The sequence below is a fragment of the Synchiropus splendidus genome, chromosome 3, assembly GCF_027744825.2.
Source record: "Synchiropus splendidus isolate RoL2022-P1 chromosome 3, RoL_Sspl_1.0, whole genome shotgun sequence".
In the NCBI taxonomy this organism is placed as follows: Eukaryota; Metazoa; Chordata; class Actinopteri; order Syngnathiformes; family Callionymidae; genus Synchiropus; species Synchiropus splendidus.
In genome coordinates this window covers 17,142,892-17,168,303 of record NC_071336.1, presented here as the reverse complement: position 1 = coordinate 17,168,303, position 25,412 = coordinate 17,142,892, and the positions used below count along the sequence as shown (strand labels likewise).

Below are 25,412 nucleotides of genomic sequence, written 5' to 3'. Positions count from 1 at the left end.
TGAGGAGTGATATTGTTTTGTTTTCATGCTATTGCTAGCTTGTTTTTGCATTACAACTATTACCTTTATACTTTAATCTCAACAGAATTTTACGATTCTAATCCTGGAAGAACCACATCAGTCAAAGCCCTTGCTGCGAAACTTTTAGATAAACAAAAAGCCAATTTACTTCAGCCATGATTTCACTTGTCCTGAAAAGTTGCAGCACTGTAAATCAGGTATTAAAATGTTAATTTGCTGTACCATTGTTGACAATTTCCTGTGCTTTTGCCTCTTGGTAAAATAACATATCTGTCACCCAGATATGATGATAGCATGGCTTTCTCCCTCTGATGATCGGCGCTCATGACCCCTGACCGTTTTCATCCCACCCCCTCATAAAGTGTCTCCACCGCTACGGCATGGTTGTTAGCAACTATTTCCTGTGAAAGGAGGCGGGACAACTGATTCACATAGTGCTGTGGAAAGGTGAGTGTGTGTGGGTCAGTTTAATGACCCCCCCACTGCCTTTGTCCCACACAGACAAAACCCCGCCTCCCATTGAGAGGGCCATCGCTGACGTCATTAGACACATATAAAACACACACACACACGCTCACGTTGGGATTGGGACTTTCTTTCCCTGTTATAAGTTGATTGATGAGCCATTCTTACTGGGCGTCTCTGCTGGTGTGTGTCATGACGCACACACACCCTGCGTTGCTGCCCTCCTGTCGCAAGATGTCGACCCTCTTAATTTGATCTGCCAAAATTGCTCGTGAATGATGGTGTATTTTGGATTCTGCCAGTATGAACAAGCTCGCCAACACTAAGGAAAGCCTGAAGATAAAATCCTCACTCTCTTGTTCTCTTGTTTTGACATGTGTCTGAAGCGACTATCAAAACTCAACAGCCACAAAGGTTCCTCAGCCAGCGTGTCGATGTGACATCTCCTTGAGCGTTGCGGTCTCCTCCCACATGGCCAAGTTACAATCTCTACACCAACCTGGCTACACTTGTTGGAAACAATTGATTGGTCCTTGAATAAGAATACAGAGCTCCCTTTCTCACAAGCGTTGTGTTTGACATGCTCGAATGCTAGAGGAAAGCTAGCCTTTACTTTTCTTTTGGTCTGCAGTAGAAGCATCACCATAACACCAGGCTGACTATGAACTAAAAAAAACGTTTCATCATGCATTCATCTTTATAGTGTCCCTTCTTGCCGTGTCAGCCATCACTCTGACAGCATAAAATTAAACAGGTCTTTTGCAAAATGATTTGGTGCTTCCTGCAGGCAGTTGAGCACAAACCCCACTTTCCTCAATGTCATCTGGATTTATACGATTTCCCTTTGCCGTCAATAAATCTCTGACCTAATCCGTGTCTCCTTTTGTGTTCAGGGTCAGATTCCAAAAGAGCTTTTTGTCCCAACATAGTAAAACAACTTGTCATCCTCATTTGTTAAAAAGAAATCCTAAATTATTTGGGGGCATTAAATCAAATGCTGCCCGACCTGCATCTGTTCACTCTGTTGGATCAGATCAGAACTGTGAACAATATGGAACACAAGTGATTAAACGTATCTCAAGTGAATTGTCGCAAAGTGATGTCACTAAAATAGAACACAGCTGAATAATAACATTGTATCTGTTAATGTTTTCGCACAATATAGTAATTTAGTGTCTGTGGACTCTATGTCCAGATATCATGTAACAACGATCATCTCAATACCTAAACTAGTGGCAAGTATTTAAGCCATAGATTTCTTTTGGGTAATTGAACTGCTGCAATGTCGAGGAGGGTGTTGCAGTGCCTTCAGCTGGACAGTGAGGTTTCACACGGCTGCTGGTCATCGCCAGGCAACAAGCTTCCTTCATCCCAAGCTCCCTCAACCAGTCAGCATTGACGTCACAGCAGCAAGTGTGTGTGCCGGCATGAGAAACAGCCTCCAGTCATGGTGCGTGGCAAATCCAGTCTCACGTTCATCGTAGTTTTGAGTCCAACATAAATGCAACTTTAAACACTTTGCATTGTATTAGACGTGCCTTTCAAACATTTTTGTAACTTTTTAATCACATGTTATCTGTACAGTGCAGTAGTTGAATTGCATGCTGGACCGTGCGACGACTGCAGAGATTATTGAACAAGTTTGTGCATGCATACACATACACACACACACACACACACACACACACACACACACACACACATATATATATATACATTTTATATATATATATATATATATATATACACACACATTTTGTATAAAATGATACGCATCCATTGCAGCACTGAGTTGTGCACCACAAAATGGCTTTCATCAGTCTTAAAGAAGTCAAGAGATCAGATTCTTGTTTTAGTTTAGAACCTTTATTGCATCTTTGTGTTTGCATAGAAAACAATGGAATTACATCTAGGAAGAGGCAGCGTCAAACCACCCTGACCCAGACCTCTCATCCAAGGTGTTCAGGATTAGCAGTTGTCAGTCGGTCGGGTTCAGGTACCAGATGGGCTCGAGGATGTTTTAGTTGACCTTGGGGTGGCGGTAGTCCTTGCCGGCAAACTTGGCATTGTCTCCCAGCTCCTCTTCAATCCTACAGGTCACAGTTCAGCAAGTTAACTAACAACAGTCTCCATAAAAAACTCAAGACAGAACGTCTTACCTCATAAGCTGGTTGTATTTGGCCAAACGTTCAGATCTGCAGGGGGCGCCAGTTTTAATCTGTGCGTGACAAAGACAAAAACAAGCGGCTATTAAAAGAGGGGTGGAGCGCTTGAGGTGTGGGCGAGTAGAGGAGTGAGTCAGGTGGTAACAGAGAAGTCCGAGCCTTTGTACCTGTCCGGTGCAGAGTCCAACAACCAAGTCAGAGATGAAGGTGTCTTCAGTCTCTCCAGAACGATGGCTAACCATCACACCCCAGCCGCTGCTCTGAGCCAGCTTGCACCTGAGAGGCAGAGGGGTAAGTACAAAGAGAGAGACAGGAAGACAGATGGATGTCTTACGCCTTGATGGACTCGGTCACTGAGCCGATCTGATTGACCTTGAGCAGCAGGCAGTTGCAGGCCTTCTTGTCAACCGCCTGCTGGATCCTCTTGGGGTTGGTGACGGTCAGATCGTCGCCCACAATCTGATATCAAACACATAGCTTCAACTCACATGTGCTTCTTTAATAAAACAAATTAAAATAATCCCCAAACTGACCTGGATGTGCCCCTCAACTGAGGCAGTGAACTTAGACCACTGCTCCCAGTCATCCTGGTCAAATGGATCCTCAATAGACTGGACTTGAGAAGGGAGAAAAAGAGGACTTAAACAAAAGCACTTTGAAGCAGCCCATGGACCTGATTCTGTTCTGGGGCAACAAAAATAGTGCCATTACCTGGGTAGTTCTTGATGAAGGTGCGGTACAAGTCTCCCAGCTGTTCACCACTGATGTGTCTGGATGGGTCATCGGGAGACTTAAAGTCCAGATCGTACTTTCCACTGCGGAAGAACTCGGATGCAGCCACATCCATCCCAATGATTATCTTGTCAGGGTATCCGGCCTTCTCGATGGCAGTCTTCAACAACTCGAGAGCTGCACAGATTGGAGAATGGACTTAGGAACTGTAAAGATACTCTTTTATCGTAAGTGAAAAACTGCAACTGAATTACCTTCATTGTTCTCCAGGATGTTGGGTGCAAATCCACCCTCATCGCCCACATTGGTGGCATCCTTGCCGTACTTGGCCTTGATCACGTTCTTCAGGTTGTGGTAAATCTGTAATCACACCGTCATTTGTCAAAAATGTTTGTCCACAAATTTGACACTCAAATACACAAGACATGACTTATTTTTAACAGAAGCAGAAAAATAACTCTTAAAACAATAGAAGATAAAGGTGAAAATGCAGCCCCATTTTTAAAATGAGGCTCCATTTACTCAGTGAGGAAACGCATCATACAACCTAAGATCAGGATGACCCACTTAGAAACACACTAAACCGGCTGGTCTTGGCTGCACTCCTGACACTCTTCTGTGACTGTGTAAATATGTTGTGATGACTACCTGTATGATGACTACCTGTTTGCACTGACAACCAAAGAGCTCCTGTAAGGGTGAATTTGTCCTTTGTGAGATCAATAAAGTCTTATCTTAATTTGGCTTAACCATACAACAAGGAAGTTTGATCATCACATGTCCTAGTTGTGACATGCACAGCAAGTCAAATGCTCTGAATTAGAATTGTTTAATAGGCAAGTTGAACTTGTGTAGCGCACCCAGCAGCAGATGTTAAATATAGAAACACAAAATCTCCGACACCTCAGCTCCGATCCTCATGGCTTCGTGGAAGTTGGCAGCTCCGACAGGGAGGATCATGAACTCCTGCATGGCCAGTTTATTTCCAGCATGGCTTCCTCCATTGATCACATTGAAGGCCTGCAGAATAGACCAAAAATATTTATTAAAACAGTCCCATCACACACAAGTGTCAAATTTGGTCATGAATACTTTTCAAAGCGCTTATTCACTGATATAAACTGTTGAGTCCAAGATGGCCAATACTTTGCTTTCCTACTGCTATCCTATCTTATGTTATGTACTGACCACCGCAAATTCAGACTGACCTTTTTCTAATACTGGCATCACTATCATGCTTTTAAAAAAATGTTGATCATAGATAATAGAATAAAGGTTATGTTATCATTAATAAATATGACACTGATTTATACAGCGATTGGGCAGAAATGCTTAAAGGTAATCTGGTTTATATGTTCACTAACAAGTACATGTTGACCTGCTAGAGGAGGTTGCCTCAGTAACTCCAGCCATGGCGGCATCTAAGAAAACCTCCTTCGATCACTTACAGGAACAGGAAGGATGACATTCTTGTTTCCAGCCAGATCTGCAATATGGCGGTAGAGAGGCACCCCTTTCTCAGCTGCTCCAGCCTTGCAGACGGCCATCGACACACCCAGGATGGCATTGGCACCAAACTGAGCTGAAAGCACAAGAGCCGGCATCATATTCCTGGACTCAATGAAGATGTTGATGGGAAAGACACGCAATTATCAAAGCATGCTCACATTTGTTTTCAGTGCCATCCAACTCCAGCATGAAGTTGTCGATCTTCTCTTGTTCAACAACGCTGAAGTTCTAGATGGATGGATGGATGGTCAGAGTTTTACATTTGTTTGGATGATTACAGGACAGTGCTTCATAACGCACTGCAAATTAATTTTCCAAATGACACTTGTGCAACACGATTTTATATATTGATGTAATTTGTAATAGCTGGTATTCAACAATCGGTACCTTCTCAATCAGCTTAGGAGCGATGTCCTTGTTCACATGATCCACAGCCTTGGTCGTACCTGAAGGACAAAATCAAGTGTGAAGCAGAGGAAGGAACTTTCCAGGTAGCAGTTTTATTTGAACTCTTTGAAGCACATACCTTTGCCCAGGTAGCGGCTTTTATCTCCATCACGGAGCTCCAGAGCCTCATGGATACCTGTTGATGCGCCGCTAGGAACTGCTGCCCTAAAGAGGCCTGGACCAGAGAAGTGACCACAGGTAAGGAAACTAAAATGCTCTCTCATTTTAAAAAAGTAACTCAATTTCTAAACGTGACGTCCAATACGAACCCTTAGCGGTCCACAGGTCCACCTCAACTGTGGGGTTTCCTCGGGAGTCCAAGATCTCCCGAGCGTGAATCCTTGTGATCGACATCCTGACTGAAAAGACAGTTAGAGTTTGTGTTTACTGTAAATACAGGCTCTGTAGGAAATATCTGTGAGGACATAGTGACAAAGTCAACCAGCAGATAAAGACTTCAGTTATAGGTGGTGACCTCAGGTTTGGCCTGATCTAAGAAACTCTCAAATGTATATAATACACAGCTTAAACATACTGTACATACAAGTGTTGAAATTCATCAGGACAAAGTCATTAGTAACTTACCAAAAGGTGCCTCAGAAAGTTAAGGACTTGTGGCTGATGCTCTTTAATGTCTGTGCATGAGTGTGTGCGTGTGTGTGTGAGTGTGAGTGTGTCCCGGACCTGCTGCTGCAGTAATCCTATGCATCGACATGGTGCTTCCTCCATGACAGAAGGCGGCAGGATCTGAGCCTTGCCGGACAATACCAGCCCATGACACTCACAGCCAATCAGTAAACTTCTCTTCAAAAGGGCACTTCAAGTAGCCAATGGGAGCAACAGAGGAAGGGTCAGAATGAGGAAGAGAGTTTTGTCCTCTAGGGCTATTAATACTCTAGTCTGTGTGAGTATGTGAGGCTTCTTATAACCTTTAGTGTGACTTTTTTTCGACGAGGTCATGGCATTGGGCTTGCAGTTATAAAATTACACAAGTCAGACACGTGCAGACTTGACATTTGTGGTGGTATTTGGTACTGTGAAGTGATATCAGCCACCTCAGACAGTGATAACTGAAGCGCAAACTAAAGCATGTTCCTCACATGACTTGCGCCTGAAACTGTATGAGCTGATAAAACAAGCCGTTTAAGTCCTTTATTGCTCTGTCTTCAATAAGTGCCCAGTTAAACGATGACATTATTCAGGTGAGTAAAGTTCTGACTTGAAAATAACAACTTTCCCTCCATGTGAGAGGAGATTTTGTGCAAACTGAGGAACTTTGACCACCGGAGATAAGACATTAACCAATAGATTGGCAGCTACAGTGCTGACCTCCAAGTCCATATAGGACGGCAGTTCTTCTATAGATCCTCCCTCAACAAATCTCTCTTTCAGAATAGGTGTCAGCTGGTGGGCGAACCACTGCGTAGATCAATGTAAGCTGCCAGCTAAAACTCAAATTTTCTTGAAATTGAAAACAATATTAGAACTTCAAACTGACACAGTGACTGTGAAACACGACAGATTGTCCACTTTGTCTATTTTCATTTGTTCAGTCACGTCTCGTGATATTAATATGACTCCACAATAGGTTGTGCCATCACAAACAGTGGAGACAATTTAAATGCTCCACAAAAATCTATGTTCTATTCTATATGTAAAAACAAACTCTTGAGTAACAACAAAATCAGAAGTCAGATTTATCAGTCTTTATATATTCATCTGGGGCTATATCATGACTCTTGATAATGACAGGACGAGAAGAACAGCTGAGCATTCTAAAACACATCCAACACCGCACTTGGCCTTTACAAAGACTCACATACACGCATGCGTACACACACTATTCGACCAGTAGTATGGTTCGAAGCTCCTGTTCAGACATGAGGTCCTTGGTTGATATGTCAGGATAGAGGACACATTCCAAACCTAAGGGGTTGTTCCACACCCACTCTGAGCATTGTAACACGGAGGAGAGCTGCAACACCTTCCAATTTTGGAACGTCACTTGTGCACTTTTTTCCTCAACGCAACTGATGTCATGTTTGGCATCGACATATATGAGACAACTGAACAATGACAGGAAAACACTTTGATGTTTAATAAGTATTTTGCATTTCTGGGTCCTGATTTTGACCAAATGAACGTTCTCACCAGTCGCACATCTCCTCTTCCAGATGTGCACAGGCTGGACACCCGTTTCAAAACCCATTCATAAGGTGGATGGGCCTTTATACACTGTAGAAAATACATGCATGTTCTGTTTCACATTCTTCAAATTCATATAGAGTTACTTTAGCCGTATAATAAACATTAGTAATAGTGATCCGTCAAACAGTCATTTTTACTTTGCTAAATATTATCACAAGATATTGTGTTTTGACTATGATTCCACCTGCATGGAACAGGGAGACATATTTCAATATTGTATTCTGGCTTCACCGCACATATCACCTTGGGGGCTCTTCAGTGAAACCTACTTCAGGCCGATGAAGTGTCTATAGTCCACTCATGATCTCTTCTGGTGTCTTGTCGTTCCTGCACACAACCTGTCCGATTCACCTTCTCTGACCTTGTGAAGGTCAAACAACGTTTGAGCACGTTGAGTCAGATGGAAGCACATAGGCTGAGGTTTCAAGCAGAACTATTTCGGTCGAGTGTTTTTAAAAACCCTCGGGTCATGAACGCAACCCGCGCGGTCTTGGTGAAATGAAGTCTTCAAAGTAAAAGCCGGAAGTTGAGCACCCAGTTCGAACCGGTTTGAAGCGAAGACAAAACTTTTCGCACCGAGTCAGGCCTACCTTTAACTGAGCGAAGTGAAGTGGGCGTAGTCTCTGGCCTACTGTCCGTCCGTCTGACCGTCCGACTGACGTGGAAAGTGTCTGTCCCGCTCCCAAGTCTTTATAGACGTCCGCAGAAGGAGGAGTGAAGCCTGGTGAGCAGGGAGCGTCGGGGTGTGCCAGCGTGCAGTGAAGCCGAAAAACCTACTGCCGACTTCTGACGAAGAAAAAGTGGTTCTCCCCAGCCTTTGTTAATGAACTGGCAGTGATATATAAAACTAGGACAGAAATGACCGTGGTGTGTTAGCAAACAGTGTCGCTGATACGTTTTCCCTTGCACACTCTATTAAGCCTGAGCATATTCAGATAAAGTTTTGAGTTTTGGATATGGCCCAAAAAACCAACGAGACCGTTGAACATGTAAGACGTTATTTAGCATTTAAAAGTCTGTAAAATATTCCTAAGTTTAATATCACATTCAGCTTTGCAGTCTTAAAATATATATATATATATATATATATATATATATATATATATATATATATATATATATATATATATATATATATATATATATATATATATATATATATATATATATATATATATAATATTTATTTTTATATTTTTTTAATATTTATATTTATTACATTTAATGAGCTGTATTAATCATCTGCTGCACAGCCGCATAAGCGTTTTATTAGCAGAGCAAATATAGATTTGGCAGTTCAGCTTTTAAAATGTAAAAATATTGATTCTCAATCAACTAGAATTATGAGGGTTCCTTCCACGTAAGTAATTGCTGTCAGTTTGATGCAATATTTGACTATCACAGGACAATTGTTGAATGTGTTGTTGTTTGTTTTAATTTGAAAACAAAAATGTATTAATACATCGGTGTGGAATGTTTATAAATAAATAAATAAAAATAGTATTTATTCTGATATACTGATACATTAGGAAGTGTGAAGGTATTTACTTGGCCAAATGTTCAAGTGCCAAGAACATAACTATGTCTGTGCTGTGAAACATCAGTTTTGACTAAAATGGACTCAAAATGTGAAACCCTACAGTATTTGAATGTTGAGCTAATTATTTTGTATCATATAATTTTATATTATTTGTATAATAAAATATTTTCGCCTACACCTTCAGCAATGAACAATATTGACGGTCCCCAGCTTTGACAGAGAAGGTCAAAGTTCATCTAAAGGGGAAACATGAGAGCTCCAGCCTTCACAGCACAGGGCATTAACCTCAAAACACACACACATGCACACGCTTACCCTTTAGACTCACCTTTAACTGTACAGCAGCAACACCAAGTGGCTTTTGGTCCTTGTCCTTCTGCCTCACCGATAAATATATCTGCACAAGATTCTCTCCAGCAGCCTTGTAACCTTACAGCCACATGGGAAGTTAGCAATACTTTTCATTCTGACTACAACAAGGTTATATATCCTATATTTCATGTAGATGAACTATAGCCTGCAATGGAGTTCCAATTGTATAAATTTGATGCAGTTTATCCTGCCTGATCTTCAACCACTGACACCACGCCGTCACCTTCGTCTATAATGCTCATCTTCACTCACATCCCCTTCATTCCATTCATGAACTTCACTGGTTGTGTTCCTCTGGTTGTCAGCCATCACAACGAACTTCCCAGGATAAAACAAACACCCTGTGTTGAATTTGCGTCACGTGGATTGGATTATTATTTGTAGAACGTGTTTACCAAAATACATTGAATCCAAATGTATTTTCACATTTTCTCTTGCTTAAAACTATTTCATGATTCCTGGAGCAAGCTGAATCAGTATTACTACAGTGATGTGAATCGGCCCGTGTGAGGGAGACCTTTGTTCATAATAATAAATAATAAGGAATATTATAGGCTGTATGAACAACACCAATGCTCGCTCAACATGGAGCAAAATTGTAGTTGTAGCTTCTCATCCACAAGGTGAATCTCATGCTCTGTCATTGTTTTGCTATTCTGTGAGCCTTGATAAACACTCTTAGCTTATAACACGGGGCTCAAAGTGTGCCAAAAAATAACCTCCACGCCATTACACCAGCGCCTAAAAAAGGGTGGACGGGTCCATGCGTTTGTGTGAGCGACTCCAAATTCAGGCAAGGCTTTTTTTTTTAATGACGCACAAATCTGTGGCCTGGCTTTGAAAGTGATATTTGATATTGTGATATAATAATAACAACAATGATAATAATAATAATTGTTTTCAAGCACATCTGTAGCATTGCAGCTCGCGCTTCCACATTAATCCAAAGTGCAGTAAACTGCCGGGTGAGTTACCTTATGATAAGTCGCTGAAATTGGGAAAAAAATGTGAATTTATTGCATTGTGACCCACAAACAAGAGGCAAGTATTGGTGCTTACTGCATTTCAGGTACATCAATCATTTCCTCTGAAGGAATCAAGCAACGTTCTTTCAGGAACTTTTATTTTCAGGCATAAGGAATTTGCTAATATCTGATTGAACATCTCATAACATAATACATTTTGGAGGATACCAGTTATGGTAGCATTTGTGAATACATGGTGGGAACTCTTCACAAATGATGGCTTTCTTGTTTTGAGATCCTGACTGGGGCGAAGAAGTCTGTCCTGCGGTTGCTGACTGTAGAGCCGACGGTTCTTAGTAGCCACATTTTTCCAAGTGTGCAATGATGCTGAACAACCTATCAGAAAGGGCTCCTGGCTGTGCATCTTTAGTCCCTTTGATGTACAGAAGAGCTGAGGGAGGGAAGCAGAGGAGAAATAAATGCAAATTAACCTGTTTATTCAGTTGATTTGATTTTCTGAATCACTATTCTGAACAAAATATAACATTAGAAACAACCTTGTGGTGGCATAATTTTGGTTCTGATTTTAGGTTCTTGTGAAGACACAATATTTTTTATAGTTGGGTAAACTTTGGAAAACACAAATATTTTAAGGCATAAGTTTCATTCATTCATTCATTCATTCATCGTGAGTTAACCACCGCTTAGTCCTGTTCAGGGTTGCAGTGGATAAATAATATTCCCCTAAAATACCTGTCTCATTGCTGAGTTTTCACAATAATTACTGATGGTGAAACAGAAAAAAAGGAATCACAAAATCATGTATAGTTATTACATGATTTTTTGTTTGTTTGTTTTTATTGGACCGTGGGCTACTTGTTCTCTGGCGGCGCCCTGTTGCAAACGTGCACCATCTTGGTGACACCTGGTGCAACGCATCTGTTCATCAGTGCATGTTTACCTTGAGGGCCAAAGGGGGCAGTGTTGTAAGTAGACTAATGCGTTAAAGACGGTAAATTTCCAATGACTTTATAATCATGAAGAAGTTGAAGTTGGTGTGAAACAGGCAAAGCTTTTACCAAAGTACAGTAGTAACACACAGTAAAAGACAGTTGGAGACTACTAGCTGTCCATGTTGAGCTCTTACCTTTTTTGGACTTGCCAATACACACAGGGTAGCAACAGCCGGAACAGTCGGCTACAGTTTTTAACCTCATTGTCATTACTTGGGGATCGTCCATTTCGTCTCGTAGCAATCGACACTTCACTCCTGCGACATAGGGGCCGCTCTGAGAAAAACCCGACCTGTCACCAACCAGCTTCGCGATTTCCTCATTCTGAAAAAAAGACATGAAAATACAATGGCAGGACTGCAAATGCACCACGAGGAGAATCTCATATGTTGATTCATTTCATCGCCATTTCATTCACATGTTAAAAAGACACGTATTGATGGAAATCATCAAGAAAATAATGCTTTTAGTGGGCCTTGACGTAGAATCAGTCTTTGAGAGAAATCCGTTCATGTGTATTCTATCATGCATTTTGTCTGTGTGTGCGTGTGTGTGCATACGTGTGTTGTGTAACCGCAGACCCTCCTCTGCAGCCTTAGAAATGAGAACTGATCATCTCCACTTCCTGCTTGCCGCCTATTCAGCATTATGTCCTTATAAGGAAGTCAATCATACATTTTGGGTGCAGCCCCACAGAAATTACAAGGACAAGCACATAAAATAAGTACTTTGAATTCTTGTCCCTGAGGAGGACCTTCCAAGTCTTTTCGACCATGTGTTCCTCGGAAGGTCTGTGGAACTTCCCCGCAACATATTGCAAGTGCGAAGCTGACGAGGATCCTTCTAGTTTCCTGTTGACGTTTCACCACTCACACAAAGAAAAGGAGTCGGACTTGTTCGGCATGTTAAACGCAGACTCTGCAAACATCAGCTGATTGCCTGTAACGCAGACGCGTAAACATTTCTTCTCACAATCCCTCGTAACGGACAGCAGAGTGAAGTAAAAAGTGACAAAAATAAGCTCAATTGATTTTACGTTCATAAAGAACACAAATATGTGCTGTCCAGCCCGCGTAAGAAACAATTGGCCAATCAGGTGGCAGCCTGCCTGCTTCCCCCGGGGGCCGCACTTGTCTCTGCTGGTGCATCAGCACGTCGAAACATGTCACGAAGCCACATTTTTTCAGAACAGACAAGACCAACACCTCCAGATCTGCTGCCTCCTGAATGCCTTTGGCTGTGAAAGGCCATTCAAGAAATCTGACCAATAAACCAACCAATAGCACTGTGCATCGAACTGTACATTGAAATAAAATAATGTACAGCACATTTAGGTGCAGGAGCAGGGAGCGATGTTCTTCATACAGTTGACTGATGGTAGTGTTCCCATGCTTACCTTGATTTCACACTCAGCAGAGCTGGCCCAGATGGAACAATCGCATATTCCACAGATGGCAGCTTCTGTAACAATGACTGTGCCTTCCGGTGTAGGAGCCATCAGGTTTCTAACGTAGTCTTGCCACGACATCCTGCTGAAAAACCAGCAGTGACACATCATGAGCACACACATGAACCAGAGCCTGTACCTTTATTTTCATCCCAATGGAGTGGTGGGCCTGTGTGTGTGAGCGGGAGCCTACCTGGGGCGTAGATTCTTGGGTGCGAAGAAGACTGGCAACTCAAGTCAAATGCAGAAGGAGGAAGACCGGCCTTCTTTTATAGGTTGGACACACCCAGCCTGCAGGCGGCGGCCTCTCTCGCTCCATCTCTCCATGCAGCTCTCTCACCTGGGAAGTTGAAAACAGGAAGTTGGACTTATTCTACATCATCACAGTTTCAAGTGTCCCCAGTGTCAGAAGAGCCCATTGAATTGAGGCATTGTCCTTTTTTGACCAACACAAAAACACAAGAAGCATCATTTGAAACTGACAATTTTCATTTTTAGTTCATGTACGGGTAAAAGAAAACACAAAATATTTCAGGTCAAAAACCCCTGAGGCTCAAGCCTCAACCTTCCTCCCCTTTTACCCTGCGCTACATCAGTTCTGACTAAACATTTAGACACTGCAAAACCCTTCTGGGGACTTTTTTTTTGTTTGATAAAACTTAATGGCTGCTTCCTTGTTTCAGAGCAACACAGAATGTTCTCACAAGTGTGGTATTAAATCCATCAGGACACACACATACCTGCGCAAGTTGAGACCAGACCCCTTTCTGCTGGAAGATAGTGGTCCAGCTACGTGTTCAGACAGCGCTGACCTTCTTTTCCTCATGCTTCTGCTGCTGTGGATGTTTAAGCATTTCTCAGACTTTATGTTTCATGTGCTGATGCAGCGACTTGAAATGATCACCTACTGAAATGTAAAAAGAAAAATTATAATAAATTCACAGCAAATTGTTTTGAAATTTAAAAATAAATCTAGCCATACGGCTAACATTAAGTGAATAGGGAAGTGGTAAGCGTACCACTACAAAGAGAAATATAAAACACATAACAACAAGATTAAACATTAAAGTCATTTTGGTTATATCGAAGTAATGAACCAGTGAGGGAACCCATTTCTGGGCAGAGCAGGTCTTAGTAGGTCTCTCTGCTACATTTTAAGTTCAGCTTTTCTGCTGATGATACTAACAGGATGTGGTGCTTTTGTGTTCTCAACTTGCTGTTGAAACAAAAGGTCAAGTGTTCCTGTGCAGTATACACTGTAGTGAACATGGAAAACGCGTAAAAATGAAAAACATTTCTACAGAGACAACAGCCCAAAGAAAGACCTAAACAATACTTAAATTAAAAGTTCATATTTTTGACAATGGCATTGCACTGAAGAGGCAACACGGCATGAAAAGTTAGACAGATTCAGTGTGTGTCAGATTGTTCTCAGCACCACATCATGGCAGCCGTTATGGTGCAAGACGTTACGATAACAGCTGGTTACTACTACCAGCATCTCTTTATGTGGGCAGGACCTGACAAAACTGTCTTGTTAACTGCTTTTGCACAACAAAAGGTTTTTTTTTTTCAAATTACTGTAATTTAAACAATAATCATGGAGAGACATTAACCACAGGACCACTTCCTGACTCTACTTCCTGTTCACATGATCACAAACTCTAGGGAAACACAACTGTCATGGGCGTTGCTGTGCTGCACACAGGCTGCATTTAATAGTATTATTCACCAGTACCTCAGTTTGACAAAGTTAAAAGATGAAAACTAAAACTACAGACATCTTTTTTTTGTTTCATAGGTTATGTTCCCAGCATGCTCCAGCACCAGTGAGATGTGCAAAGAAGTAACCGCAGAGTTCACTTCCCTTTGGTTCACTGCCTTCTTCATTATGTGAACATATGAAGCAACATTGTGTCTCAGCCACTAAGATCCTCACCTCAGTTAGCGCTGCCATCCAGCACTAACTGTAGAATCAAGAGGAAAGATGTAAAGTGCAGTCTGATGGACCTGCTTGGGGGTCACATGTTTCTGCCTGGTGTACCTGAAAAACCACAGATAGATACTCCAAAATGCCTTCTTTTCTCTGCTAACATTTGCTTTCACAATTGTAGTCACAATCAAAATTACTGAAATAGTCAAAAAAATACCAGTCACAGGAATGAACATGACACCGGGGTCAAACGGAGCAAGACAGGACAGAGAGGGTCAACAGAACGGCTGAGCTCAGGTCAGAGCAAGACTAGTCAGGGAGTCGAACGCAGTACAACAGGTTCTGACAAAGCAAAACATGTGATCAACAACAGCACAGGAGAAGCCAAAAGGTCAAACATACTTTGTCATTAAATCGCCAGCAGTGTGAAGGACAGTTTTTGACATTTCATACATTGCTAATATCAGTGGTGACTGGGTGGACTAACATGACATGAGATTCTTATGAACTGACTTGAAGGCCAACTTCCTGTGTCAGGCTGAAGTTATACAGTACAGTTCGTCCCATCGGTCCTCACTGCTGCCCCCTTGTGCTCGAAGGCAAAACTCTTTCAACCACTGGCGATTTCCAATCGACGGCTTTTATTTTTGTGAGTTTGTGAATTGTGGGAGGAGAACTTCCTGAGAATCCTCAAATATCTTACAATGCCTCAGCATAACAAAATGAAGACTATTCAAATTATCAGTACATGACCCATAAGCAGATTTGTATGAAGTGTAAAACCTGATACTCTTGATGCAAAAAAAAAATCACATTTCTGGTGACGTTTTACAGCTTTTTAAACACCACTTCTGGGGATACCTCTCTACCTTCACCTGTAAAAACCCATCCTTGGTCTTAAGTTCCATCATCGCAGGCATGTAATGTTTTCTCATAACAGAACATCTAAGCGTTTTAATCCTCTTTATATCATTGGTGTTATAAAAACTTTGGTGTATTTTGCTAAAAACCTTTCACTTCCTTCGGCCATCTTATATTCCTACCAATATATTTTTTTAACCTTTTAATATATATACAACAGCTGCGTTTTTCTGAATTTTTTTGATGAAATTTATGAAAGCAACATTACTATCATCTGTAAATCATGGAAAACTTCAAGACTTTAACACATGCACTTCTTTTTTGCTAGTAGTGGCAAACCCAGGATGTAAATGCTGAATAAATAATTCATTATTAGCATGAGCCTATAGCTTATAGTAGAAATGAACACCAAACGGAAAAAAATAGGTGTTGTGTTTGACGAACAGGAAGGAATAAATGTAACTCCAAAATACCACTATCTAATGTCAAAAGAAGCTCCGGTTTTCAACCTGCTGCTGAAGCAAAGGTGTTCAATGTGTTGTTTGTATTTTACCACTCCCCTGAAGGCACCACGTTAATTACAGAAACTAATTTCCTGTTGGTTCACTTTTCCGTATTAGAAATTGACTACCCAACTAGTTACTACAAATTCTCCTCATGCAAACGAAGACTCACAAAGTTGTCAGACAGGAATCAAAAACAAGATTAAGACCTTTTATTTCATCTGAATTGTCCATCAGCAGCTGTAACCATGGTTACCTCATCTTGCAAAGGGTATGTGCTCAAAACTAAGAATAAAATTTACCATAGGAATTTGTTTCCACTACAATTATCTTACATTCTTTTGTACAAAAGAATCGTGTGTGTGTGTCTGTTGACTGTACCAGGTCAGGGCAGCGTAAGATGCTGGCACAATCGAAATACTGACGCAAGGTTTATTTTCCCTAAAAGGGTGTAAGGTGAGCTTCAGCGGTCCAAGACGTAAGTCTTGTACAGCCGGTTCATCTGTTCCAGGAAGATGAAGGTGAGGACAGTATGTGGGCCCAGCCGAGCGTAGTATGGAGTGAAACCTTTCCAGAGAGAGAAGAAGCCCTCCTTCTGTATGACCCGGGCGAGCACCTCCTGAGACAGACACAGACAAAGAGACACACAGTCAAAGGGAGTGTGACAAAAAGTTAAAAATAAAGGAAACAAAACACAAAATATGCCAAGTTTGACTCATTAGAAAGAGGAAAAAGAATGAGGGACAAAGTGAGAGATATTGATAAGAGATGAACACATGAAACTGGGAATAGAAGACAAATCTAGGATCTGCAAGCTCGAGACACATGAAAACTGAAAATAATGAGTCACTCAGCTATTTTTGATGACGCCACCACTTAGGTTTGGACACTTATAAAAAAACATGCAGATTCTCATAACCCACTGCTTCCGTTCCACTCTAGCTCCTTCCTCACTGTCATGGCGACCCTGACAGGGGGAATCCAAAACAACAGAAAGGCCTCCTTGTCCCAATGATGCTGTGTGCTCAGTGAATAACTAGAAACAGGAGATTATCACCAAGCACACACATGCTAAGATACTCATCGTTGCGAGCGATCATCTGGTAATGAACGGAGGCTGCTCAGGCACTGTTTGTGTTGCTTCAACAGCATATACTGGATCCTATTTAATAACACCAATACTGTGAGACCATCTGCTCGGATGTTTGGCTGAACTCCATAGATGCTGTAGAACTCCATGTCTGTCTGTCTCTTTATTCTGCATGACTCATCAGCGTTTAGTCACATGAGCAGCCTGTCAGTATCAAGCAGTGCACACATGAGGAGGGTAAAGGCACAAACTCAGTTTGATGACCTCTGAACCTCTGATACTCTTATAAAACAGTTCAAAATCAGACAACAACACTGACGTCTGGGACGTTGACCAGTAGGATAAGGTTGAGCTTTCACAGCATAGAGGGCCATGGTGGTACAGACAAATATCCATATGTGGAAAAGTCATCCTGTGTAAAAGATCATGTAAATTACTGAGCATTGAGGGGTTTGAGTCAAAGAGGGTGAGATACAGGGTCAAAAAGGGAGAAAAAAAATGTGAGACAGATAGTCACCCAGGAGAAGGCAGGTGAGTGAGAGAGGTATGTAAGAAAGACTAACCAGGCCGTTCTTGTACTCTGGCTTCCCATCGATCATCCTCATGTTTTGGATTCTGACAGACAAAGAACAATGTGTCAGCAGCCGCCAAGGCTTCAGTACTGAATATTGGCAGCAGAACAAATATCGCTCACCTGGTCTTGACAATGTCAACTGGCATGGATGCAGCTGTGGTAACCAGACCACTGATCATGCTGGCGCAGAAGTGACACAGGATGTCATCGCCAAAGTACCCTAAGAAAACAGAACAATTACACTTTTTATGTGCAGTTCTCGGGATGATTTGGTGTCACATTGCTGCAGAGGTGTTTAATGTGTGGGCGTGTTCAAACATGTGTGAATGTGGGTGGAAGACTTGTGTGCTTAGGGTGTGCTTGATGTACTCACCTGAGTCTAGTAGTGCTTGTTTGGACTGCGAGTAGGAGGCCAACTGAGCTGCGTTCACCACAACCGCCCGAGCCATGGTGGGAATACACCCCTAAAACGCGCACGCACACACGCGTATGTTAGACATCTAAGACCTAGAGCCAGACAGAAGCTTGAACAGAAGTTAGCTCACCCTCCAAAGTGTAGTGAGACCTTCTTCTCTAGTGATCCGAGCTAGTGCGTTGAACACGTTTGTGTAGCCTCTCCTCTGGTCAACTGGAAGACTGAGAGTGAGAGAGAGACAGAGAGAATGTTAATCATAAATCTAAGGTCCATCTGAGAATAAAAAGCAATTGTAGAGAAGTCATGCAATACTTATGGTCATACAATACACGTAATACAAATGGTCCAGAATTCACAGAAGAGTTCATATAATCTGGTGCTGCAACGACTAGTCATGGCATCACTATTTTTTCATTAGTTAGCTTAATTTGCAGTGAGAGAAATAGCACCAGCTCCAGGACCATCGTGACCCAAAATGACCCAAACATATCTCGTAAACCACGTTTTGAGCAATTAGAATTTATATCAACTTTTAGTTCTATTGAAGTGTTTGTGTATATGTTTTGCAGTCCTAATGTGATCTGAATTTCGCATGCATTTTTGCTTTGTGTGTTCTAACAGGAATCAGCCGCAGCTCCAGCCTCACCGGCCATCAGCAGTCATCCTGATGAGGGCCACCTCAGCTGGGGTCCCAACAAAAGCTCCAGTTGCTCCAGCTGTCATTCCAATAAGAGCCTTGAGGAGGAGAAAAACATTGGCTCAACAAAACCTAGAACACTGACCAACTACTGCAAACTGTCAAAAGATTTGTTCTAGTCCAGTGTGCTGCTTCCACCTTCATGAAAAAGTTGGGTGGTCGACCGTCAGATCCGGTCATCTTCTCAAAGAGGATGGTGTAGATTCCCAGACGTGTCGTGGTGTAGGTGGCCTGGCGGAGCAGACCTGCAGAAAGACTGACCAAAACAATTACATCATGATTCGAACAGATCACAGTCTCCATCTAAAGTTCGGCATATGGACACCGTCTCCCACTAATAAGGACCCAGATGGGATGAATAAAGCAGCTGTCTATAACAGCCAAAGTGTCAATGAACAGGTGTGAACGTGAGTGACGTGACATGTCATATGCAGCACAAGTGAACAGATAAGTACCCTGTATAGATGCCACCAACACCCTCGTTCTTCAGGATGGAGGCGAGAGCATGGAAGCTCGTCTTGTATTCCCGAGCTTTGGTGCCCTGGCCACTGAGCTGCATTCTGTTCTTCACCAAATCCAATGGCTGCACAAACACAGTGGCCCCCATCCTGCACAGACACAAAGACCTTCAGAATGGCACGGTCCACTATCTGTCTTACATCATACATTTATCTCTGCAAGACTGTCAAGAAAAAAAATGACCACGCTGATAACTAAAGGCAAGTGTGCAAAGTTTACACAACATATTCAAACATTGCAGGAGTTCCGTTTTTGGTCTTCCCCTGAAAACTGACAATATTTTATTCGGTGAACCTGTATGTTCGAAGGGAGAGCAAGTGAAGCAGTTAATCATCCTATCACGGTCAGTAATCTGACACACACAGATGTGTGACAGCAGCAGCTGCAGGTCACAGGCCTCTGTGGTCGCTCCTTGGAGGCGTGCACACTCCCGAGATGCCTCAGGGTTCATTCACTTTCAAAAAGAGTGGGAGCAAGAGTGGTTGTTTAAATGTCAGCATTGGTAAAGACCTCCCCTGGCTTAAACCAGGTTGACAGGCACGGTATACTTGGATCAGTCTCTATCAAGCCTCTTTGGCCTATCCAGTACTGTAACTGATCAAAAGCATGTCTTAAGTTGAGTTTTTTTTTTTTACCCTGTTTTGAACATTGGACCTTAAACATGACCTGTTCATACAGCCAACACATCAGAACTTACATCATCATATTCTACGTTTAACTGGCAAGGAGTCCGTACTGAAAACCAGATGTTTGAGACTGCTTCCACCGCCAGAAATATGTCAAATCACAGCTGTAATTCTTCACACAGTTTCACATGATAGAATCAGAATGCATGACCCGACCATGCAGCAAAGAAAAGGAGTTTGTGAAAATATAAGTTAAATAACAACATAACATTCACTATGAGTGTAAGCTACTAACAACACCACATGACATCCAGTCCTGTAGAGGATGGTTCAATTATGAGCAGTTTCTTTTCTATTTACAAAATGTCAAAATTAAGAAATAATACACAGCCTGAAACAGAGATACATTTTGAAGTAAAAAAAAAAAACACATTTACTTTACAACCTTGGCTGCTTCAGGGGCAAATAACTAAATTCCAAGCATAGTAATCACTAAATCTACTAGTCCGCATATGGAATGTCTCAAGCGAAACATTCAGCTTCACTCACTAAGCTTTTAAAACATTGTGTAAGGGGGTGTTGGTCTAGGAATATCAATAATGGGTCATCTAAAGAATATCAATATTCAAAAATAAAGAAAATGGCTGACGCAAAGCTTTCCATTAATAAAATCAACCTTAAATCTACTAAAAACTGTTGCTACACTGCTAAACTGTGGAACACGGAGGTGATCACGTTCTGTAACCTTTGACCTCTCTAGGTACAGAGAGAGTTCTTGGTACAATGTAAACGCAGGACAACAGCTGGCCACAGCAAACACAATAAACCTCAATTTGAGACCAACATGAAGAAAGAGGATGTTTTGGGGTCAAAATATTACATTCCGCAGCTTGCCTTATTACAACAATCACAATTGTACACTCTAACAAAAGACAAATGAACAAATCATATCCTCTACACTCGGTATGATTAAAAAAAAACATTTACCACCGTTGTGCACTACTCCAGAATCACCGTAAAAAGAAGTGCCAGAGAATTGATAGCTGAATGAACGTCACATTCACGGACTCCGGCGGTCCACCCGCTCATCCCAGTAGCACAGGTACAGTCAATATTGACTGACTTGTCCATTTTCCACGATAAAGCCAGTCTACCCAAAATGGGGGAAAACAAACTTATGAATGCGGCCTTTACAAATTACTCGAAATGTAATTGTGGACAATTTGTTTTGTTTATTCGCCTAACATAATTGGTTTAATTATCGGAAGTAGATCGATTTATTTGATCGCCTCTTGACCTTGTGTGACAAGACTTTTGGTTAAGCTCTAACAATAACTTGAAAAAAATGGAGTGGGTTAAGTGGGGAAACTGCAAAGTCACAAGAATGAATGACAGTGGCTGTCTGTTAGCATCTTATGGCACAAATGGCATTGTGTTTAGCAAGTTAGCTTCGCAGCTAGCAGTGCCCCCTACCCAGCCAAGCCTCCGAAAAGGAACTTGATTGCCTTCGGTGAGGTCTTCGGTTTTGCATCTGCCATGTTGGATCGGTGGTCGCGCAGCTTCTGGTCCGATTTCCACCGCCTGTCTGTGCGCCTGAGGGCTGGACAGTCCACCTGCACTGGGACCAGAGTGGCACAGCGGCCAGAGCAAGGTGACTCTCGGCAGCAGCACGTCCGGAGACACGAAGAGCAGAGAGCCAATCACAGCGGGCTCACGACCATCAACGAAGAATGCCGACGTGCTGTGCTGCCTTCAGGGCCCGAGAGAACGTCGCAAATCTGAAACTTTTGGTTTGCCGTGGACAAAAAGGCTTTCTTTTTTTTTTTACAATGTAAAAAATTGCCTTTTAAACATCTCGTATATAGTTTAAATTGCAAAAAAAAAAAACCACATATCTCCAAACCCGTGCCACCGGCATTTACAATAAAATAAAGCAAGAAAGTCATGGGCTCCATTGCGCCGGAGACTGACGGAATGAACAATGTTATAGTATACATCAGACATGTAACGATACATAGATTGTGGTTTCCAATAATAAAACGAATTGAGTTTAAATTCCAAGAACACCTGTTTCATTTGGTAATTAATCTTATTTAGAAGTTTACCCTGCGTCATGCCGTTTACCCCTGTGCTGCGTTCGTTGGTTGTGGTGCTCCATGGGGGGCGGGGCTTGTCCGAGGCAACAGCTTACTGAGGAAGTTGATGCGGTAAGTCGAAATATAAATGTAAGCGGCACAATGTAAGCGCAAGTATCGTTCAGCGATGCACAGATTCCACGCCTCTGTGACGATTGCGTGCATTTCGACCGCCTGGTGTGCTTTCGCGTCCATTTTATCTTTGCATCGTGTTGCAACCCGGTGTTAGCAGCAGCACCTTGCTAGGCTGTTTGTGTGTTCCGCCCGTAAACTGCACTCCTGACGTCATATAGATGGTCCCGGGTTTGTTGTCGCGTAAACATTTAGTATCGGACAAACACATCGAGACAACACCTAGTGTAGTATTTATAAGAGGTGAGACGTCACTTATTACTAAATAAACGGATGTAGCGATGTTTTCACATGCAAAGACATGATGAAATGATTGGACGGGCCGTTGCAGTTTGTAGGTTTGTTATTCGTGGTCACAGGGAGCGCTATTGTATTGACTTCGAGTCAGTTTATTGGAACCTGTGCGGGTAAGATGGATGGAATTAGTCCCTGACAATATATATACCAGCGGTAGAGCACCAAATGAGTCAACTTAGAATCAAGTTTTATTTTTTTGTAATCGTGTGGCCACAACTAATTATGATAAGTAGTATGATCATAATTTCAAAGTGCGATTGACGCTAGTACTTAAAAAAAGTGATAGTGCAAGTGAAGATGGCTTTTAATATCATCTATATCTTATACCTTTACTGATTATCTTTTTATTTTGACAGTTATGCCGTATATGGGTTAATTCTACACCCATCATTCCCGTCCTAATACAATTAAGCTTCAACTGGTTTCATCTACAATTTTATGTTGATACGTTGTCTACTTCCCTGTGGGACTAATTTCCCCAGCAGGTGGTGATGCTGTGCCATCACACCTCCATCGCCTCCAATGTCAGAACTGGAATCATGGGTGAGGAGGAGACCTTGCGCTGGTTGGACCAATGAAACCGCAGGATAACCATGAGGCACAGAGCCGGATGGAAAGAGCAAGAATGTTGGCTGACGCTGTGAGGCGGTCAAAGAAAGGAGAGACGTCTGGAAAGTCCTCGCTGCCTGTCTTTGTCTTTCCTTCGGAGTTGGTGTTCCACTCGCAACACCGGAACTCTCATAGGAGAGTGCTGACCTTGTACAACCCCTATACCTTCACCATCAGCTTCAAGAGTGAGAACCTTACTGCCTGCTGCTCTGTCTTGTTTGTTGGTTCACTGTGTCGGTTCATGTGGAAATGTTGTTTATAATGTTGATGTTTATTCCTATGCTGAGATGGACGATAATAGATGCCAATCAATTACAGCTTCATAAACACAGCGTGAATCTATTTCTTACTTATCTCTCACTTCTAACTCTGTCTCCAGTCTTGTGCACAGCTCCATCCCTGTACAAGGTGGTGGAAGCCGAGGGACACGTCCGGGCGAAATCTTGTGTTGACTTGTAAGTCCATTGCGATCCCTGTTACCATGAGCAACTGCCTTACATGTGTGGTTCCATCTCCACTTCTTTCTGCACAGAGTGGTCCGTCACCTTGATGTGTCCCATCGCAACTGGGGCCGCAGAGACCGGTTCCGTTTGGAGATTAAAGGAGGTGGCCTGGAGGGAGATCGAGAGATCTGGGCAGAGTTGAGGGCAGGAGAGCAGGAGAGAGGAGGTGGTGACGGAGAGCAGGAGGGGAGAAAGAAAACAGGCCAGCAGCAGAGATCGTTCTCAGCTCTAGCACCTTTGTCACCTCTGCTCGTGCCCACAAATACTGGTCTGCCGTTGCCTGTCTGCACAGGTGAGAGGAAGAACGCTACAACTCATCTGAGTGGTGATGTAGATCAGAAGTTGCTGTGAAGGATGTGACATCTTTATCGCTCTAAAACTCAACCATGCACCGTGTTTATAACTACTCTGCTTGTGCCTACAGCCGTCCGTAGCGTTTCTCAGTGGGTGGTGTGCACATTCTTAGCCCTGCTGTGTGTGACCGTTCTGATGCTCCCTCACCATTCCGAGACCAACTCCTCAGTCCCGCAGTGCCTCCACGTCTCCACCAATCAGAAACTGGTCTGCGCTTACACACTCGGTAAGAAGAACGCATGTTTTTGGAGCACAGCAGAAGTGAAGTTACAGAGATACTGATGCTTTCATATTTGGCTTTTCCTGTAGGTCTGCTCACAATGGTGTTTTTAAGGTAGTCTCAACAAAGTGTTGTTCCTCATCGAGTCGTCACGTGACCCGACTGGTTCTGGTTCTTGCACCATGACTTCTGGAAGGGTCTGTTTGCTCACGAGTGGACTGGTGATCATCCGTCGCTGAAGTTATTTACGTGTTTAGTTCGGTCTCATTTCGCCTTGATGATCTGTGACTTCATTTGCCTGCTACAGAAACCTAACATAGCAACCTCAGAGTCTAAAGCAGCTAACCATTCCTCAGAATTAAACTGGAAACAATAAAAAATGTAATCAATCATCATGATATAATTGACTGCTGTCTTCTTTGGGTCCATGTTTTGCGCTATTGATGACCATTCCTCCTGACATTCCCACATTTTCCCTCATCATTCCGAAGAAATCTATGTCTCTAATATAGTTATTCCCGCAAATGATCTTATTTACCAACCATTTTTATTTTTGACTGCTGTTTTTTTAAGCTGTTTATAATACATCAATGTCATGGCTTTCAGCATTTCCTTTCGTGAAATTCAAAATGGGTGGAGAGGCAATTTTGCAGGGCAGCACAGTTTTTAAACCGGTACAACTTGACTGTCAAGTCAGCTGAGGAGAGTTGCAAGAAGTGCATTGTGGGGTATTATTCCGGAAGAAGTGCTTTTTAGTAGCTCTTAATAACATAATCTATCCATTTATATTACATAAACTAACTCCCACACCGCTAGTTGTGAATGAGTAGCAAAGTGTTTCATTGTTTGTGTAGCCTGGAACTGCCAAATTCCCAAATGTTGCCTGATGTCCAGATTACACATCTCACTTTAATATTGCAAAAGTGGATGAGTGCGATTCTAAAAGACAGTTTTTTGTTGTTGTTTTAGTCACTGTTGTTTTGTAACCGCAGCAGACTCTTGAAACAGTTTCACATAATTCTAAGAACGGAAACATCTGCCTGAAGAAGGCTCTGATGAC

General features: G+C 42.3%; 4 protein-coding genes across 11 annotated transcripts; 1 reads left to right on the top strand and 3 right to left on the bottom strand.

The window, feature by feature from the left end:
* Positions 1 to 2,330: 2,330 nt before the first annotated feature.
* Positions 2,331 to 8,300, bottom strand: eno3 (enolase 3, (beta, muscle)). 3 transcript variants are annotated; one of them, XM_053858937.1, is made up of 14 exons: positions 8,138 to 8,300; positions 5,609 to 5,698; positions 5,419 to 5,514; positions 5,280 to 5,338; positions 5,051 to 5,120; positions 4,832 to 4,965; positions 4,287 to 4,403; positions 3,638 to 3,743; positions 3,363 to 3,560; positions 3,185 to 3,267; positions 2,986 to 3,110; positions 2,819 to 2,927; positions 2,646 to 2,704; positions 2,331 to 2,576 (listed from the first exon to the last, which is right to left on the bottom strand). In XM_053858937.1, the coding sequence occupies exons 2-14, from the start codon at positions 5,691 to 5,693 to the stop codon at positions 2,507 to 2,509; spliced, it is 1,311 nt and encodes a 436-aa protein (XP_053714912.1). In that variant the 5' UTR covers positions 5,694 to 5,698; positions 8,138 to 8,300; the 3' UTR covers positions 2,331 to 2,506. The 3 variants fall into 3 exon arrangements, with proteins under 3 accessions (XP_053714912.1, XP_053714915.1, XP_053714913.1); XM_053858940.1 differs by lacking the exon at positions 8,138 to 8,300 and adding an exon at positions 7,817 to 8,038; XM_053858938.1 differs by lacking the exon at positions 8,138 to 8,300 and adding an exon at positions 5,925 to 6,057.
* Positions 8,301 to 10,565: 2,265 nt separating this feature from the next.
* Positions 10,566 to 13,224, bottom strand: LOC128756087 (profilin-2-like). Its single transcript, XM_053860281.1, has 4 exons — positions 13,078 to 13,224; positions 12,834 to 12,969; positions 11,572 to 11,761; positions 10,566 to 10,875 (listed from the first exon to the last, which is right to left on the bottom strand). The coding sequence occupies exons 2-4, from the start codon at positions 12,963 to 12,965 to the stop codon at positions 10,778 to 10,780; spliced, it is 420 nt and encodes a 139-aa protein (XP_053716256.1). The 5' UTR covers positions 12,966 to 12,969; positions 13,078 to 13,224; the 3' UTR covers positions 10,566 to 10,777.
* A 3,154-nt stretch (positions 13,225 to 16,378) lies between these two features.
* On the bottom strand, positions 16,379 to 22,345 carry slc25a11 (solute carrier family 25 member 11). 2 transcript variants are annotated; one of them, XM_053859207.1, is made up of 9 exons: positions 22,208 to 22,345; positions 19,413 to 19,565; positions 19,096 to 19,213; positions 18,907 to 18,995; positions 18,391 to 18,481; positions 18,219 to 18,309; positions 17,966 to 18,065; positions 17,835 to 17,886; positions 16,379 to 16,800 (listed from the first exon to the last, which is right to left on the bottom strand). In XM_053859207.1, exons 1-9 carry the CDS (start codon positions 22,258 to 22,260, stop codon positions 16,645 to 16,647), a joined length of 903 nt encoding a protein of 300 aa, XP_053715182.1. In that variant the 5' UTR covers positions 22,261 to 22,345; the 3' UTR covers positions 16,379 to 16,644. The 2 variants fall into 2 exon arrangements, with proteins under 2 accessions (XP_053715182.1, XP_053715181.1); XM_053859206.1 differs by lacking the exon at positions 22,208 to 22,345 and adding an exon at positions 21,576 to 21,759.
* Positions 22,265 to 24,839, top strand: LOC128755531 (motile sperm domain-containing protein 1-like). 5 transcript variants are annotated; one of them, XM_053859211.1, is made up of 6 exons: positions 22,265 to 22,309; positions 23,152 to 23,460; positions 23,655 to 23,730; positions 23,808 to 24,070; positions 24,203 to 24,358; positions 24,442 to 24,839. In XM_053859211.1, the coding sequence occupies exons 2-6, from the start codon at positions 23,241 to 23,243 to the stop codon at positions 24,468 to 24,470; spliced, it is 744 nt and encodes a 247-aa protein (XP_053715186.1). In that variant the 5' UTR covers positions 22,265 to 22,309; positions 23,152 to 23,240; the 3' UTR covers positions 24,471 to 24,839. The 5 variants fall into 5 exon arrangements, with proteins under 5 accessions (XP_053715186.1, XP_053715183.1, XP_053715187.1 ...); XM_053859208.1 differs by having other exon boundaries at positions 22,267 to 22,309; positions 23,149 to 23,460; XM_053859212.1 differs by lacking the exon at positions 22,265 to 22,309 and adding an exon at positions 22,377 to 22,612.
* Positions 24,840 to 25,412: the final 573 nt, after the last annotated feature.

Bases quoted from the DNA above. Each gene is read 5' to 3' on its own strand.
- slc25a11 (XM_053859206.1), bottom strand. From the start codon at position 21,640: ATGGCAGATGCAAAACCGAAGACCTCACCGAAGGCAATCAAGTTCCTT. The intron at 19,566-21,575 runs GTAGGGGGCACT...GTGTCTGTGCAG, and splicing joins CTTTTCGGAGGCTTGGCTGG to GATGGGGGCCACTGTGTTTG. The intron at 19,214-19,412 runs GTACTTATCTGT...TGTTTTGGTCAG, and splicing joins GTTGGTGGCATCTATACAGG to TCTTTCTGCAGGTCTGCTCC.
- LOC128756087 (XM_053860281.1), bottom strand. From the start codon at position 12,965: ATGTCGTGGCAAGACTACGTTAGAAACCTGATGGCTCCTACACCGGAA. The intron at 11,762-12,833 runs GTAAGCATGGGA...TCTTTTTTTCAG, and splicing joins CTGCTGAGTGTGAAATCAAG to AATGAGGAAATCGCGAAGCT. The intron at 10,876-11,571 runs GTAAGAGCTCAA...TCCCTCCCTCAG, and splicing joins TATTGGCAAGTCCAAAAAAG to CTCTTCTGTACATCAAAGGG.
- eno3 (XM_053858937.1), bottom strand. From the start codon at position 5,693: ATGTCGATCACAAGGATTCACGCTCGGGAGATCTTGGACTCCCGAGGA. The intron at 5,339-5,418 runs GTATGTGCTTCA...TTTGTCCTTCAG, and splicing joins AAGCCGCTACCTGGGCAAAG to GTACGACCAAGGCTGTGGAT. The intron at 5,121-5,279 runs GTACCGATTGTT...CCATCCATCTAG, and splicing joins CTCCTAAGCTGATTGAGAAG to AACTTCAGCGTTGTTGAACA.
- LOC128755531 (XM_053859211.1), top strand. From the start codon at position 23,241: ATGAAACCGCAGGATAACCATGAGGCACAGAGCCGGATGGAAAGAGCA. The intron at 23,461-23,654 runs GTGAGAACCTTA...CTCTGTCTCCAG, and splicing joins CTTCACCATCAGCTTCAAGA to TCTTGTGCACAGCTCCATCC. The intron at 23,731-23,807 runs GTAAGTCCATTG...CTTTCTGCACAG, and splicing joins GCGAAATCTTGTGTTGACTT to AGTGGTCCGTCACCTTGATG.